The 14,621-nt window shown below is 44.7% G+C and overlaps 3 protein-coding genes across 5 annotated transcripts; all 3 read left to right on the forward strand.

Annotated features, from left to right (window-relative positions):
- Positions 1-277: 277 nt before the first annotated feature.
- LOC115252722 (vasodilator-stimulated phosphoprotein-like) lies at positions 278-2,121 on the forward strand (the record flags this gene model as incomplete). The annotated part of the gene is made up of 5 exons (XM_029848644.1): positions 278-543; positions 1,102-1,273; positions 1,395-1,575; positions 1,662-1,710; positions 1,887-2,121. Coding segments are annotated over exons 1-5 (642 nt in total), but the record flags the coding sequence as incomplete, so codon positions are not given.
- A 10-nt stretch (positions 2,122-2,131) lies between these two features.
- On the forward strand, positions 2,132-4,134 carry LOC101062854 (vasodilator-stimulated phosphoprotein-like). The gene is made up of 9 exons (XM_029848154.1): positions 2,132-2,187; positions 2,285-2,382; positions 2,627-2,675; positions 2,779-2,818; positions 2,897-2,939; positions 3,057-3,146; positions 3,400-3,457; positions 3,534-3,591; positions 3,666-4,134. Exons 2-9 carry the CDS (start codon positions 2,351-2,353, stop codon positions 3,713-3,715), a joined length of 420 nt encoding a protein of 139 aa, XP_029704014.1. The 5' UTR covers positions 2,132-2,187; positions 2,285-2,350; the 3' UTR covers positions 3,716-4,134.
- Positions 4,135-4,646: 512 nt separating this feature from the next.
- LOC101079608 (RAC-beta serine/threonine-protein kinase-like) lies at positions 4,647-13,371 on the forward strand. 3 transcript variants are annotated; one of them, XM_029848152.1, is made up of 14 exons: positions 4,647-4,823; positions 6,116-6,274; positions 6,645-6,773; positions 6,916-7,027; positions 7,158-7,308; positions 7,829-7,960; positions 8,628-8,693; positions 9,011-9,079; positions 9,193-9,315; positions 9,530-9,658; positions 9,810-10,024; positions 10,171-10,258; positions 10,419-10,521; positions 11,109-13,371. In XM_029848152.1, exons 2-14 carry the CDS (start codon positions 6,229-6,231, stop codon positions 11,186-11,188), a joined length of 1,443 nt encoding a protein of 480 aa, XP_029704012.1. In that variant the 5' UTR covers positions 4,647-4,823; positions 6,116-6,228; the 3' UTR covers positions 11,189-13,371. The 3 variants fall into 3 exon arrangements, with proteins under 3 accessions (XP_029704012.1, XP_003970761.1, XP_011609329.1); XM_003970712.3 differs by having other exon boundaries at positions 4,648-4,823; positions 6,113-6,274; XM_011611027.2 differs by lacking the exon at positions 4,647-4,823 and adding an exon at positions 4,835-5,016 and having other exon boundaries at positions 6,113-6,274.
- Positions 13,372-14,621: the final 1,250 nt, after the last annotated feature.

The following is a 14,621-nucleotide window of genomic DNA, read 5'->3' on the forward strand; positions in this document are numbered from 1 at the left end:
AATGAAAATAAAGTTCCCCTTATTCCATCCAAACACACGAAACACCAGCATGTCCTTTATTCAGCTCCAGGAGGGTAGCTGGGGACCTGGCTGGGTCTCAGGAGGCCACCGCCACTACCCATAAAAATAGTCACCACAATAATGTAGCAAAGGAGTAACTGTGGAATAATGCACTTGTGAGGGCCTGAACAGCTACGCTGTCATCACCCCGACAGTTACCAACGGCCTCTTGATCAACGTGACAACAGCAAACGTGCAGAAATCAGAATGACAATAGCGGAGGAGGTTTGCAACTGTCAGGAACCACAAGTGTAGAAGACATAAACAGGAAGAGCGAAACAAAACCTGTCTAGGAAATGAGAAGAGAAATGCAGAAGAAGAAGTGACACACGTTCACCATTACCAGGGGAGAGCGTAGGGAAGCTCCGCACAACAATGACAGCAGGTTTGTCTGAGTAGGCGACTAATTCGAAGGGAAGAGGACTTCACTGAGCTGAAAGAACAAAGATCGCCTTGAGATTCGGAGGAGACCGGCGCCATGTGGTGAGTCCTTTTTTTAGTTTTCCTGTTCCACAGCAGTAAAGTGAAGTCTGTCACACGTCTTTTATGACATCTCGTCTCGCAAGTAAATGCAGAACTATTTACTGCTGCTACAGCTTCTACAAGTCTACATCTACATCATGTCATTGGGACGAAAGTGTATCGTGGATTTAGGCTTTTTGCACACAGAACATTAGAGATTTGAACTAGCAGCAGGATCCTGATGAGGTATTTCAACAGCAGTAATGCAGATGATGCTCAAGTCATTGTCCATATTAGGCAGCGATGCACCGAACACAGGAAGTAATCATAACATGAAAAGCTTTTTTTTTGAGCAGGAAGTAGATTCTAACAGGCATGAAGAATCAGTCTGAATCTACATCATGCTACATGTGCACACCTCTTTCTCCTGCAATAATCCAAACTCAAGGCTCAAACACCTCCGCCAGACCGGTTCCGTCCAAACAGGATGCAGCACTTGATGGCTTCACAGCCCACAGCTGTGGTTTCCTGTCACATCTTTCTCACGTGTGCTCGTTTGCACGCTTCGTCTGCCACCAGCGAGACCAGTATATGCCAGGTGAGGGCAACAGTCATGCTGTATGATGACACCAACAAGCGATGGATACCGGCAGGGTCTGAACCGCCTTCCTTCAGCCGGGTCCAGATCTATCACAACACCGCAGCCAATACCTTCAGAGTGGTGGGCCGCAAAATTCAGGCCGACCAGCAGGTAGAAGCACACGTACCGTTTATTAACCAGCTCGTGTGCCTAATTAATATTGAATGGCTAATAAACATCTCATTTGCTTGTAGTACACATGCTGGTAGTGTCCAAATACTTTTTGCTACAGGTGGTGATCAACTGTGCCATTATCAGAGGGATGAAGTATAATCAGGCCACACCGAACTTCCATCAGTGGCGGGATCCCAAACAGGTGTGGGGGCTGAACTTTGGGAGCAAAGAGGACGCGAGCACTTTTGCTAACGCCATGATGCACGCCATCGAGGCTGCCGGCGCTCCAGTTCTCTCAGGTAAACGGGCACATCGAACTTTAGTCAGGCAGGGTTTGTGTGTGGTTGGGAACTGGAGAATGACGGTTGTTGTCCTCTTCTCACAGGACCAGCTCCACATGACCCCTCAGCACAGGAACTAGAAAATAAGAGACGGTACTGAGCATTCAAGAGGAATCTGACTGCAGCCGTTGACTGTTTCTTATGGGGTTTTCATGTTCAGTCTATTCATTTTATGAACTAAACAAATAAATCAGCCAGCAGTAAACACACACACACACACACACACACACACACACACATGACATGATGAACGACTGTCCTCTCTCTAGATCAGCATCTGAGAAACAAGAACAGCAGGAAAGGGAACGGGTCAAGAGGGAGATGGCGTCCTCTCAGGCTGCTTGTGTCTCTGCTGCTCCGACCACCACTGCAGCTGCCCCCCCAGCTCCCCCACCACCTCCTGCCCCACCAGCTCCTCCACCACCTCCTGGACCACCCCCCTCCTCTGCATCGTGCCCACCTCCACCCCCACCGCCTCCTCCCGGTGGAGGTGGAGGTGGAGGTGGAGGTGGAGGTGCAGGTGGTTTGGCTGCAGCTCTGGCAGGAGCCAAGTTGAAAAAATCAAACAAGGTGCGTTTTCCCTCTCCCCCCTTGATGGACACACCTGTAACTGCTGCACCACTATGTCATTAATGTTCTCCTGACTAGAGATGTTTCATATGTCCAGGACGAAGGGGAAACAACCCCAAAACCAGCGAGCTCAGGTGGCAGTGGAGATGGGGGAGGGGATCTAATGGGGGAAATGAGCGCCATTCTTGCCCGACGGTAAATACGTTTAAATAAAAAAGCAAGTAGAGACTCAGGAAGTGCAGATTTAAAATAACCTCCTTACCATGAGTCCCAAACCACAACCAGTATTTTGACCTTTGATTTTACTTTTAAAGGACCGCCTCTGCAACGTCTAAAGAAATGTTAGCAAATGTATGACTTTGATGCCACATTAGATGTTAAAACATTCTCAGCCCTCATATAAAAGCTATCATGTCGCTAACATTGACGTTTATAACAGGAGGAAAGTTGCCGATAACCCTCCCGCAAAAACGCTACAACATCGCAGTGTAAGTCGTCATTTTGTTTTGACCGACGTCTATTTTCAATATTTTAAACTGTAGAATAGGTTGCATGAATGGACTAATTTTGGAATTTTGTATGTGATGACAGAATTCCGAAGATTCACCCTCAAAACTTCCAGGAGCGGCAGGTGAGTAGTGCAGCTGCAGAGCATCCCGAAGGAATTCTGCCATTGAAATCAACACAATCTCATATTTGATTTGCCCAGAGACCAACGGAAAATTCAAGGAACGAGCTGCCACCTTGCCAGGGTGAGAGCCTGACCCACGGGGACGTGGAGATCATTTTCCTACCCCTCAACATTATAATCACATCTTTTGCATCATCGGCCTGGCAGCAAATGATAGTTTGAATCCGTCTTTTTGCAGCAAATCCAAATTGTCCAACAGCAGCCAAAGTGAGGGGAGCGTGAGGCCCAGCAGCCCATCGGGCAGCCCCGCCTGCTCCGCAGCTTCCAGGTATTAGGAACGGCTCCGAGTTAGAACTGCCTGTCTGCATTATGCTTATTATTCTAGTTAGTCATTTGGAAAGTGACTACATCATGTTTGGCTCTGGGCTCATGTTGCTACGGGTCACTTTGATTCTTTATTTCTTTTTCTGAAGACTAAAGATGCTGTTTTAACAAGCGATGCTCTGAAAACTGTGAAAAACGGTCCTTTACTGTAAGCCCAGTTTCTCTCCTCTCAGTGAAGGTTGAACTTTTTCTTCCAGGATGAAGGGAGTTAAAAAGAACTTGGACCAGGATGTCGATGTGGATCGACTCAAACTGGTGGGTTCTTTCACCCCATTTGAATCCAAACGCACGAGACACGTTAGTTTAACTGAGACTTTGTGTATCTTTAAAGGAAATCATTGAAGAAGTGAGAAAAGAACTCCATAAAGTGAAAGAAGAAATTATCAATGGTGAGTTTTGGTTATCGCTTTTGTTGTTTTGTGGATGATAATGTTGATCTTGATGATCTTGGGCTTTCTTCCAGCTCTGGTCCAGCAGCTGCAAAGCTCTCAGCCAAAGGGTGAAGACTTCTGAAAAGTCCAAAAATAGATTAATTATTGTTTTTTTTCTTTTTATTCCTTCAAATATTTGCATAGTTTTCCAGGGACAATGTGAAATATTTCACCATTTGGACAAGTTTACAACAAAAGGCTTTCAAGTCTTCTGATTAAAGTCATCCATCCAAGAGTAAATCTGTCACCTTATATTCTGTGAACCTTTTTTGTCTCCTCTGTTCTTTAAACGGGCTTTTCCAATGTTTTTCTATCCTTTATGAATCTTTGATTCATATTTGAACTGTGTTAGCAGATCTCTCGAATATTACATTTTTCTCTAAATACTTTTTTTACTTTTCTACATAGAAATTCAGCAGGTGCCGCATAATACAGCATGTATCCAGTGGCATCAATAAAAAACTCCATACTTTCACACCGTCCTTTACGGTATGTGCATGATGTCTGTCGTAGTTTCTGATTCATTTGAAATCCAGTTAATTCCCTGACAATTAAAGGAATATTCTGCTACATCTTTGCAATAAGACTGAACGGGGTAAAGGTGAAGATGCACTAAAGTCTTTTCTCTTTTACTTCCTACTATGCAGAGGCACCATCCCCCACAAATGCACTGGTTTGGAGTTGTTTTGGTTTTCTCACTACATTTATGCTGCACTGACGCACATAAACTACTGTACACACACACACACACACACACACACACACACACACACAGATTTCTGCTTCTTGTTGTTGAGGGCTAAAGATGATGGTGAAGAAATGGCGCCATCTAGCGAAGGGGAACAATATCAAAATGGAAACAGAATTCCAAAATATATCCAAACCTTTGCCAGTAATAGAAACGTTTCCAAAAACGTTTTGAAAGTAGCATAAAACGCGCACGAGATATTAACGACGGTTCGCGTAAAATTAAGTTTATGATTCGGCACAACGTTAGCTTGTACAGCGGCCTTCAAGGTGAGTTTCTACCGTCTGGCCTGCAGGGGGCGACGGTGCCCAGAGAGGGAGAATGATCGCCCCCGAGAAGAAGAGAGGCCAGGGTATTTTCCTGGGTGGATGGCCTGCACTGGATCTAGCCTGTCAAAACTGCATTGAAACCAGAGCAACGTGGGATCAAGTCTGAAAACAATGTGGGCTCTATGTTTTTTACTCTATATTTATATGTCGGTAACCAAATTAAGTCTGTGAATCTGTAATTATGGATGTTTGTGGTAAGTGTCGCCTCGCTGTTAGCAAGGCTAACACACTGTAGTAACAAACTCCAGACAGACTAATGGTCGCTGGTCAACAACCAGCACAATTTGTGAACAACGTTGTTTTTAGGTACGTCACACATTCGCTGCCAACGTTACAATAACTTTCAATTTGTTCCAGAAGCTTTATAAAGATCTAGCTTATTCTTTTGGCCGTAACACACTAGCGTTGAACTTTGTAAATTATTACTGCGATTCAGACATATTTGGTTGTGGCTTGCTTGTTTGCTTAGTTTCTCAGTAAATACTCGTCCATCTGACGTTACCCGGGCCCTTGTAGAGTTTCTTAAAGCTGCAAAGTTTGTAAAATAACCATTTCTTCAGCTTTAACTCACCGCTGTGAGCATAGAGTGGAGTTTTCCATGTAACCAGATTAACATTCGGTAACGTTGCTCAGCAATAGCTGCAGCAAAACTCACATTCGGACCAGGTTCGGGGTTTGTTTAACAATTAATAGTAAATGCCTCCATTTGTCTGTTGCATCTGATGGCCAGACCACACTAGAGAATTTAACATGATGCTCATAATAATGTTGACATCCCTCCATAGAATACAATATCTAAAGTCATCAGTATAAAGTTGGAAAGGATGAACGAGTAACAATGAGAGCTATTCTTTGGTCCCCGTAGGTTGCCCACTCCAGTTGCTATTTAAAGTTAAACAAGTTCAGGTGTTGAACAGTTAAGACTCTGGTTGTATTTTCACATTTCACAATGCATCAAACATTTTCCAGTCCTGGACAAACTTGGTTTGCAGACAGGCCAGTTTTGCACCTGGACTTTGGAACTGTAGACACATGTATAATGTTCTGCAAAACTAATGAAGGGTTCCACTTTAAACGGTGTGTGAGTGTGTTGCTTGTAATCTTGCAATTGTTCCTTAAAAGCCCCCACCAATAATAGAGTATCAAGCCTTCCTTATCGCCATTAAACGTTGAATTGAGTTCACAGTTTTTGTACCCCACCTGATGCAAGCCAGCAGATATCGTGAATTGTGATTTCAAACCTATTTGGTCAGTCTTCAGACTTAACCGGCTCGTTATTACTGCACATCAGTAGATGGAGTGAATAGATGTTGGTCTGGGCAGTGGCAATTTGTGGGTTGTGGATCATTTGAAGTTGTATTTACGTGGGTCCTTTTTCCTCTGTGCACTTTGTTTCTTTCAGCAGGGGCTGTTCAGATGGTGGCAACTGTGACTGACACTTGATTAAACCCACAGAATTATCCACTCACCCCCCCCTCCCCAACCTCCTGTATCAAACCCTGTGACCCATTTCACACCATGAATGAAGTTACTATAGTTAAAGAAGGCTGGCTCCATAAAAGAGGTGAGTTTTTTTTTTTTTTGTTATTCACATAATAATGACTTTATTATGAAAAGATCAATAACTGTGTGGAATAATTTGACGTTGCTACAGCGTGATACATAGTTGTATGGAAATCAATGATCTGATGGCCATCTTTGTTAAACCTTCTGGATTATACATCCATGGAGGAGTAACCGATGCTCTGAACAGGAACCTTGAACTAAAGATGTGGATCTACAAGTGTAATTCTTTCATTTCCAACGTCTCATTTTAATTGGACTGTGATTTACCAAAGCTTCTACTAAAGAATGTTATGTTATGCTAGTGTTTATTTCAGACAAATGAACAATTTCAATTCAAAAGGGGAACAAGAGAATGTTTTCTGATTCAGGTGAGTACATCAAGACGTGGAGGCCCAGATATTTCATCCTGAAGAGTGATGGCTCTTTCATCGGCTATAAGGAGAAGCCTGATCTCAATGACCAGACATCCCCTCCGCTCAATAATTTCTCTGTGGCAGGTCAGTCGGCCGTTGAAATAACTGATACAGGAATGGCATTTCTGCTGCTTTCGGGTGCATAAACCAGCCATTTAGATGTTTCATACAAAGTGTTCAGATTGGCCGAAAACTAAGCTGCCCTGATCTGAATTGTGTTTTACAGAATGCCAGTTAATGAAGACTGAGAGACCCAAAACCAACACTTTTGTCATTCAGTGCCTGCAGTGGACCACGGTTATTGAACGCACCTTCCATGTTGACAGCAATGAGGACAGGTAAGAACAGGCCGCAGCCAGCAAGAAGTGGTTCGATGATCCGTACGTTTCAAGCAATCCTGCCTTGTTTTCAAAGCTTTGTGCAATCTAAAATGTAATATGTGACCATTTCTGGACTCTCTAACCCCAGAGAAGAGTGGATGTGGGCGATACAATCAGTGGCCAATAGCCTGAAGATGCAGGAACAGAATGAAGAGGAGCCAATGGATCTGTTAGGCTCACCCAATGAATGCAGTCTGGAGGACATGGAGGTGGCTGGCTCCAAGGGCTGTGCCCGAGTGGTGAGACCTTTTGACTTGTTTTTATTGTCGGTTGCAGTCTGTCCATTGCTTTCTGTTTGTCTGGGTTGCTGTGGCAGCCAGGGAAGCCCAGACCATCCTTTCCCCGGTTCCTTCCCCAGCTCTCCTAACCAAGGGAGTCCAGGGTTAGGTGGAGAATGGACTTCCCAGAGCCAGACTCAGTCCTGTCATTGAGGACTTTGGAAGGGTTTTTGGTGAAACACGCAACGGTGCAGGCCAGGCTCTGGTTCTGGATGGAGAGTTCTGCTCTGCTTTTATCGCAGAGCTGGTACCCTTTAACATCAACTCCTTTAATCCTTTTAAAGTCAATTTCTCTTCTCTATTAAGTCACTAGTACATCTAACTTTCCCACATCTTAATCCCAAACCTTCTACTTCGCCCCAAAGTGAGCTTGGAGTGAAGTTTCCTTTTATTCCATAGGGTTCCAGACTTTGATCCACTTATTTCTTATTAATTAGAAATCTGCCATTGATCTAACATTTGCTTCTTTCATCTATTTCAGACAATGAACGACTTTGAGTACCTAAAACTTCTTGGGAAGGGGACGTTCGGGAAGGTAATTCTTGTCAAAGAGAAGGCCACGGGAGTGCACTATGCCATGAAAATACTCCGCAAAGAAGTCATCATAGCCAAGGTAAAGAGCCGCCTCGGTGCACCTTATATTGTTTGAGCTGGGCGTGGGGTCGGGTCACTTCCTGCTTTGCTCGCCCTCATTGGCTTCGTCTGACGGAGGAACAGATAATCTGGCTCTGTTTTCCCCTCACGCCCACTGACTCTGACGCATCAATATGGTGTTATTGACACCTCAGGGCTGAGGGTGGGGGTCAGGTAAATAAATGCCCCCCTGAAGGAGCGACGTAGAGCATCATAAAAAGGTGTCAGCCTGGAGACATAACCAACATATGGGGAAACTGGAGGATACAAAACGGGTCAGAGGACACTGACTGTAACAGGCAACTGGGAATCTGCCACACACACACACACACACACACACACACACACAGTCGCCCACTTCATAATGGCCTCACAAATATGCATATACAGTTTGTTTGTGGCATCGTGACCTGTCATTTTGAATCAAAACCTTCAAATCTGATCTATAAGAGGTGTGTATTGTGTCAGAATTGTGAACGTAGCCATGGAAACCTTTGATGTTCCACCTCCTATGCACGAGTGAGCAGACACCTCTGTGGGTTCCTCCCTTGCAGAGGTTGTGAATGGTTTTTCACACAACGATGCAGCCTGTTGATGTGAACTATCTCCTGATCTGTAGAGAGCGTCTGATCATGTGTTCATTGCAGGATGAGGTGGCCCACACGGTGACGGAGAGCAGAGTGTTGCAGAACACTAGACACCCTTTTCTCACGGTGAGAACACTCATCATGAGACAACACCGTGTCAGCAAACACAGCCTCACTGGAATATTGTTTCAGTCACCCGTGTCTCCTGCCCGTTGGCTCGTTGTTATTTGGGTGGGATGACTTGGTTACAAACACAACCACATCTAGACAGCCAGTAATTTCATTTCTATTCAGTTCAAAAGATGCCATTTCCCCAACATATTCATCGGTTTAGCTATGGAGGCGATTCGCCCATGAATATTCAATCTGTGGTGCAGTTATGTGATGTTGAAGGAGTGCGACAGACTCATCCTCCTTGTGACATGATTTTTCTCCCTCCTCAGACGCTCAAGTATGCCTTTCAAACCCACGACCGTCTCTGTTTTGTTATGGAATATGCTAACGGAGGCGAGGTGAGACCGTGTGTCACTGTCACATGGAGACCCACGAATGTCGCTTGCTGTCAGCAGCAGCTTAATGTGCTGTCTGAAACAGGCCCGCTCCATATCTGTCCATCTGCTTTCAGCTCTTCTTCCACATGTCGCGGGAACGAGTGTTTACAGAAGATCGGGCGCGGTTCTACGGCGCAGAGATTGTGTCGGCGCTCGAGTACCTCCACTCTCGTGATGTTGTTTACCGCGATCTGAAGGTGATTTTTGTCTTTTTCGGGACCGTTTCTTCTCATGATGGCCATCTGGCCTCTGTGGGCGGCGGCTATCTGTGGCCCAATGCCAATAGCAACGATGATTTCCCCTTATTTTGTCATTTCGTGTAAATCTCCATCCCAACAGCGGAAGCATTTTCAGTGGGAGCAGTTAATCCCTGCCATTGACCATCATTCCTTCTCTCTCTTTATTTGTAAGCTGGAAAATCTGATGCTGGACAAAGACGGCCACATCAAGATCACTGACTTTGGTCTTTGTAAAGAAGGCATCACACCTGATGCCACGATGAAAACATTCTGTGGAACTCCTGAATATCTGGCGCCTGAGGTAAGCGCTGAGTTTGTAGATATTTGTGAGCACTTGAGAATAAAGTGTGTGTCGTTTCTAAAGATTGCTTCGTGTTTTGCTTATTTTTGCGTTACTTTTGAATGGAAGAAACCATGATGTGATTAGGTGTCCACTGTGTGTTTTGCTTTAGGTCCTAGAAGACAATGACTACGGACGGGCCGTGGACTGGTGGGGTCTGGGCGTCGTCATGTATGAGATGATGTGTGGCCGGCTGCCTTTCTACAACCAGGACCACGAGCGCTTGTTTGAACTCATTCTCATGGAGGAGATCCGCTTCCCCAGGAATCTGTCCCCCGAAGCCAAGTCCCTGCTGGCTGGTCTTCTGAAGAAGGACCCTAAACAGAGGTTTTTCTTTACACGGCGTATTGATCTTATGGAAATTTCTAATTATTGATTTAAGATGGGCTCACGAGTGACAAAACCAGTTGTGGGAAAACTAGAACGACATAGTTCTTGTGTAGTTCTCACCACGACGCTGTTTTGGCCCACAGATTAGGGGGAGGCCCCGATGATGCCAAAGAAGTCATGACTCACAAATTCTTTACCAACATCAACTGGCAGGATGTGGTCCAGAAGAAGGTAACCGTCGCTTTGCCTTTGTAGAAACAACCCTTTATGTGTAGATATGAGTAGATGTGCGATAACAGATCTAAACTCCTTTAAAGGTGTTGGCTTGATACTGTTGGTCAGGTTCTTTGACTTTGATTAAAAATGATCACCGTTGTCTGTTTGACATCAGCTGACCCCACTTTTCAAACCACAAGTGACATCAGAGACAGACACCAGGTACTTTGATGAGGAGTTCACAGCACAAACCATCACACTCACTCCTCCAGACAAGTGTAAGTATTTTCCTGGATTCCTCGAGTGTTTCTGAGCAGAAGGAACTCGCTAAGAACATGTGGCAGAGCTTCTTCCCTCTAACACTGATGTTATTACCTTCCTATAATCGAATGTTTTGTTTAAGATTTCCTCCTCTTTTATAATGTCAGGTGTCTTGGCCTTTTCTGAAAAGTGCCGCATAAATAAGTAGGATTATTTTTGTTGTTATTTTATGAAAAGAAGCCATAGTTAATCTGTTCATAAAGGCCATTGCGTTGTGCGTTTCAAGCTGCCGTAGTTCTCTGACGGACGCACGACTCCGTGTCCAGTCTGAAACTGCTTCTGGGTTTAGATCGGGAGGAAATGTGCAGCCACCCGTCAGTCGTGCGATCATTTTACGCAGCTTTTGTGTTTGGCGGTCGACTCGAAAGCTGGAAAATGTCACTTTCCAACCTTTATCAAAGGCCCAACGGAGCGTTTACGTTTGATCGCTCGCTTTGTACGCGGCCATGTTAAGACATTTGTTCACGCCGTGAATTGTGTGGAGGCTTCATCTTTTCCTTTGATTCGTGGCTTTGATTTGTGACTGTTGCTCTTTTTCTTTCAGATAACAGTCTGGACAGCGAGGATCCCGGCCAGCCAGCACATTTCCCCCAGTTCTCTTACTCTGCTAGTATAAGAGAGTGATCGCTCACACACGCACGTGCACACACACGTGCACACACACTGTCACACACGCACACACACACCCACACACACGATGCATGAGCACCTAGACCACATCCCTAACACCCATAACATGGCCAGAACCCTGAGCTTTAATGAGCTCTGGTCCCATCGCCGTCTCAGCTGGTGGCCGGATTCTTCTTTCCAAACCCCATTGGTCCACACTACGGGCAACGCCTGTGCACACTGGCCGTACCGTCTGGAATTCAGTACCTCGCATAGTCATCAGCACAAGTCAACAACACAATCAGGACTCTGCAGTGCCTTTGAATGGCCTAGAAACTACTGCTGCTTTTTCAGACTGTCAACAACTGATCATTTTAAAACTCTTTTATATGGTCTTAGAAGAAGCTATCCAGTTCCTTTTGTGATGTTTCCAAGTGCTCTTCTTCAGAACTAGCCGTCACCTCCGGTCATGGAGAGTTGAACACGAGGGGCAGAAGCATGGTAGTTTGTGTGTGGATTTTAAAAAAACAAATACGCGGGCATCACATGGAAGCTCTCATCCGTTATTTCAGTGTGCATCCGCCCGCTCTGCATCAAGAACAACAGTGATCAGAGCCTCTGTGGAGAAAAGCTTTGACAGAATGAAAACGAGCTGTCGGACTCCAGCGCCGACCTTCTAAACAGTATGCAAGGAAAACAAATCAAATGTGTATATTAGTTTGCTCTCATCTCAGAATGGGATCTCTGATGGATCAGATGAGCGCAACACAGGAATTAATGCAACTTGAGAATACCTTAATGCACAAGGTGTATATGTTCTATTTTTAAACTCTTTTCTTTTTTTTTAATTCGTTGATCTTTGTTGATCAGCAAAAAACACAAGAGCCATGTGATTTAGAGGCTTAAAAGCACTTAAGTGATTCAAAGCAGACCTAATTCTTTCTCAGATGGGTAAAATAGAGCTGATTGGTGTTGATGCTCGTCATTGACGCCTCACCAAGATGTGACCTTTGCACCGTTTCTCATTCAGAAATTGTGAGGTGGTAAAAATTCTCTGATTTCATTCAATAGTCCGGTCGGCGTCTTTGTTATCAGTATTTCTCATTTTCATCAGCATTTGGCCAGTTTTAAAGAACCTAATGGGGAAACCTTTGTACAGCTGATTTAGTGGAGACATGAACATGGTCCTGTTGCAGGAAAAGGATGTGTAGAAATCTTTCAACAAGGATATCAGAAAGGCTTTGTGGCATTGTAGTCTTGTATCAGCAGTGCTCTAAGACAACCATCTGTTGCACCCAACTGTACTTCTCAACATAATCTTATTTATGTCACTCTTAACACCCATGGACAACTGTCTAATATTTCCCACTTGCTTGTATCCATGCTGTGCTTTTCAGCCTATATGTGAACACAGTTTCTCTTTAAGTCACCACTTACCTACCAGTGTCTTGAGAGGTTTTTAACGTTGATGATGGACACGTCGGCGTGTCCGCCTGGCCATTGTGTTAGTTGTCAAAGATTTGTTTAACGTGCATCCAAACTGCTGCTGCTCTTCAGACTTGAACGCTTCACTACAAATTAATTATACATGCCAAAGCTGAAGAGCTAAACAAAATCACAAATATTGGTCCATTGTGAGATTTTGTGTTTGAGTGCAATCAAAACTTGCAAAGATTTCTTTTAGTTCTCAACCCTTTCCATCTATCATTAATAGCTGCACAACAAAAACCGGGGGGGGTGGGGGGGTGGTAGCATTAAACTTTGCAATACTACATGTTCAACTGTACATAAGAATGTGCCCAACGTTGTTTTGGTGCTATGCTGTTGAGTCACTGGTAATGAATTCAGAGCAGGTTCAGATAGGCTGCTCCACTTCCTGTTGCTCAGAGCCTTCTACCACATATGCTGTTTTGAAATGGTTTCTGTTATTTTTGTTTCTGCCTCGTTTTACTTCATCATGTGTCTCCTCCCTCGTCCAAGTTGTACTGACCCTTCTACTCAGATACTCCCAAGTTGAGTATATTGATAATGGTTGAAAGATGTTTTCAGTTATTTTATTCAAACATTTCTATGTGCCTATGAATGTAATTCTGAAAGACGGTCATCCAATACACATTTGTAATTGCCTTAAAGCTTGTTCCTTCGTCTCCTCTCCTTGTCCCACTGTAAAACACAAGAGCCTGTATATAAAAATCAAAGCTGTTTCTTTATTTCATTCATGCCCACCTCATCCAGCCTTTGATCCCATCATTCGGTCAACCAAGGTACGCTCATCTAAATAATCTATGTCTTGTTTTATTTAACCTCTACTTGACCAGGGTGGCCGGTTGAGAACCATTTCTGGCGTTAGAATAGTCGCACCCTCTCTCACTACAAATCCCATCAGGCATTGCAACAACTGCGCCATCAATCTCAGCAGTGGACAGACAGATGGACAGAACCGACGTGGCTGTGTGGCCTCCTCCAACCATGCTGCCGGAGAGAAACACTTTAATACAGCTTTAAATCTTTACTTGGTGAAGTGTCTAGAAAACCACAGCGCGGGGCTGAACAACTTGTGGCTTGTTTGGCAGCGAGCGATTAGCTTTTAATTGCTGACATGTACTCGTGAAGTCGTCTGTAATCCCCACCGGTAGGTGGCGCTGATAACTCCGCTGCAGGAGTTCCGCTTCATCCAGGGAACAATGGCCGGACATGTGAGCAGCTCCGGGGCTGACGCTTGGAAAGCGGCCCCTGGTGCACACCTCCACCAAACTCTCAAAGTTCGGCTCCAGATTTCTCACCGAGTTTGACTCTTTCGCCGAATATCCGTGCTGTTAAAAGTTCTACAATCATATCAACCTCAAAGTGAAATATTGGAAGCCGAGAACCTCAAGTCTGACACCAGTATTTTTGTATTTCTCTCAATACTGGTTTAGTTAGTTCACCAGTTACAGTGCGAAAATTTAAATAAATTTACAGTCCCATTAAAACAAATTGAAAGCATCCCGAAATAAATTAGACAGATCAGCTGTTTTTAGTCAAAGAATTAGTTAAGAGGTTGTTTATTGTCACGGTATCTCTTAATAATCGACTTGTCCGAGGAAACAATGCATTTAGCCTCCTCTAAATGTTGAAATGTAGGATTTTAATCGTTAAAGATGGAAAACGGACTCTATCATTTCAAACGAAAGTCTCCTCAAAGCCCGCTGGTATGTATGCAGAGTTATATAAGCGGGTAACGTGGTTGTGCTGCCAGACGCTGATCCACACGCACACGCACACGCGTGTTTCATCCGGTTCGCAGCGGGGGACATTTGCTGCGGGGCGGCGGCCACGCCCCCACCCGCCCGACTCACATGTTCCCGCACACTTCACCGGAGCGAGCGGCGGCCTGGCGGCGGGGACGAGCCGGAGGTTGAGGGCAGAAACGCGGAGGAGTTTATAATGCGTGTTTACAATTAGTTTG

The sequence above is a fragment of the Takifugu rubripes genome, chromosome 15 (genome assembly GCF_901000725.2).
Source record: "Takifugu rubripes chromosome 15, fTakRub1.2, whole genome shotgun sequence".
Classification (NCBI taxonomy): Eukaryota; Metazoa; Chordata; class Actinopteri; order Tetraodontiformes; family Tetraodontidae; genus Takifugu; species Takifugu rubripes.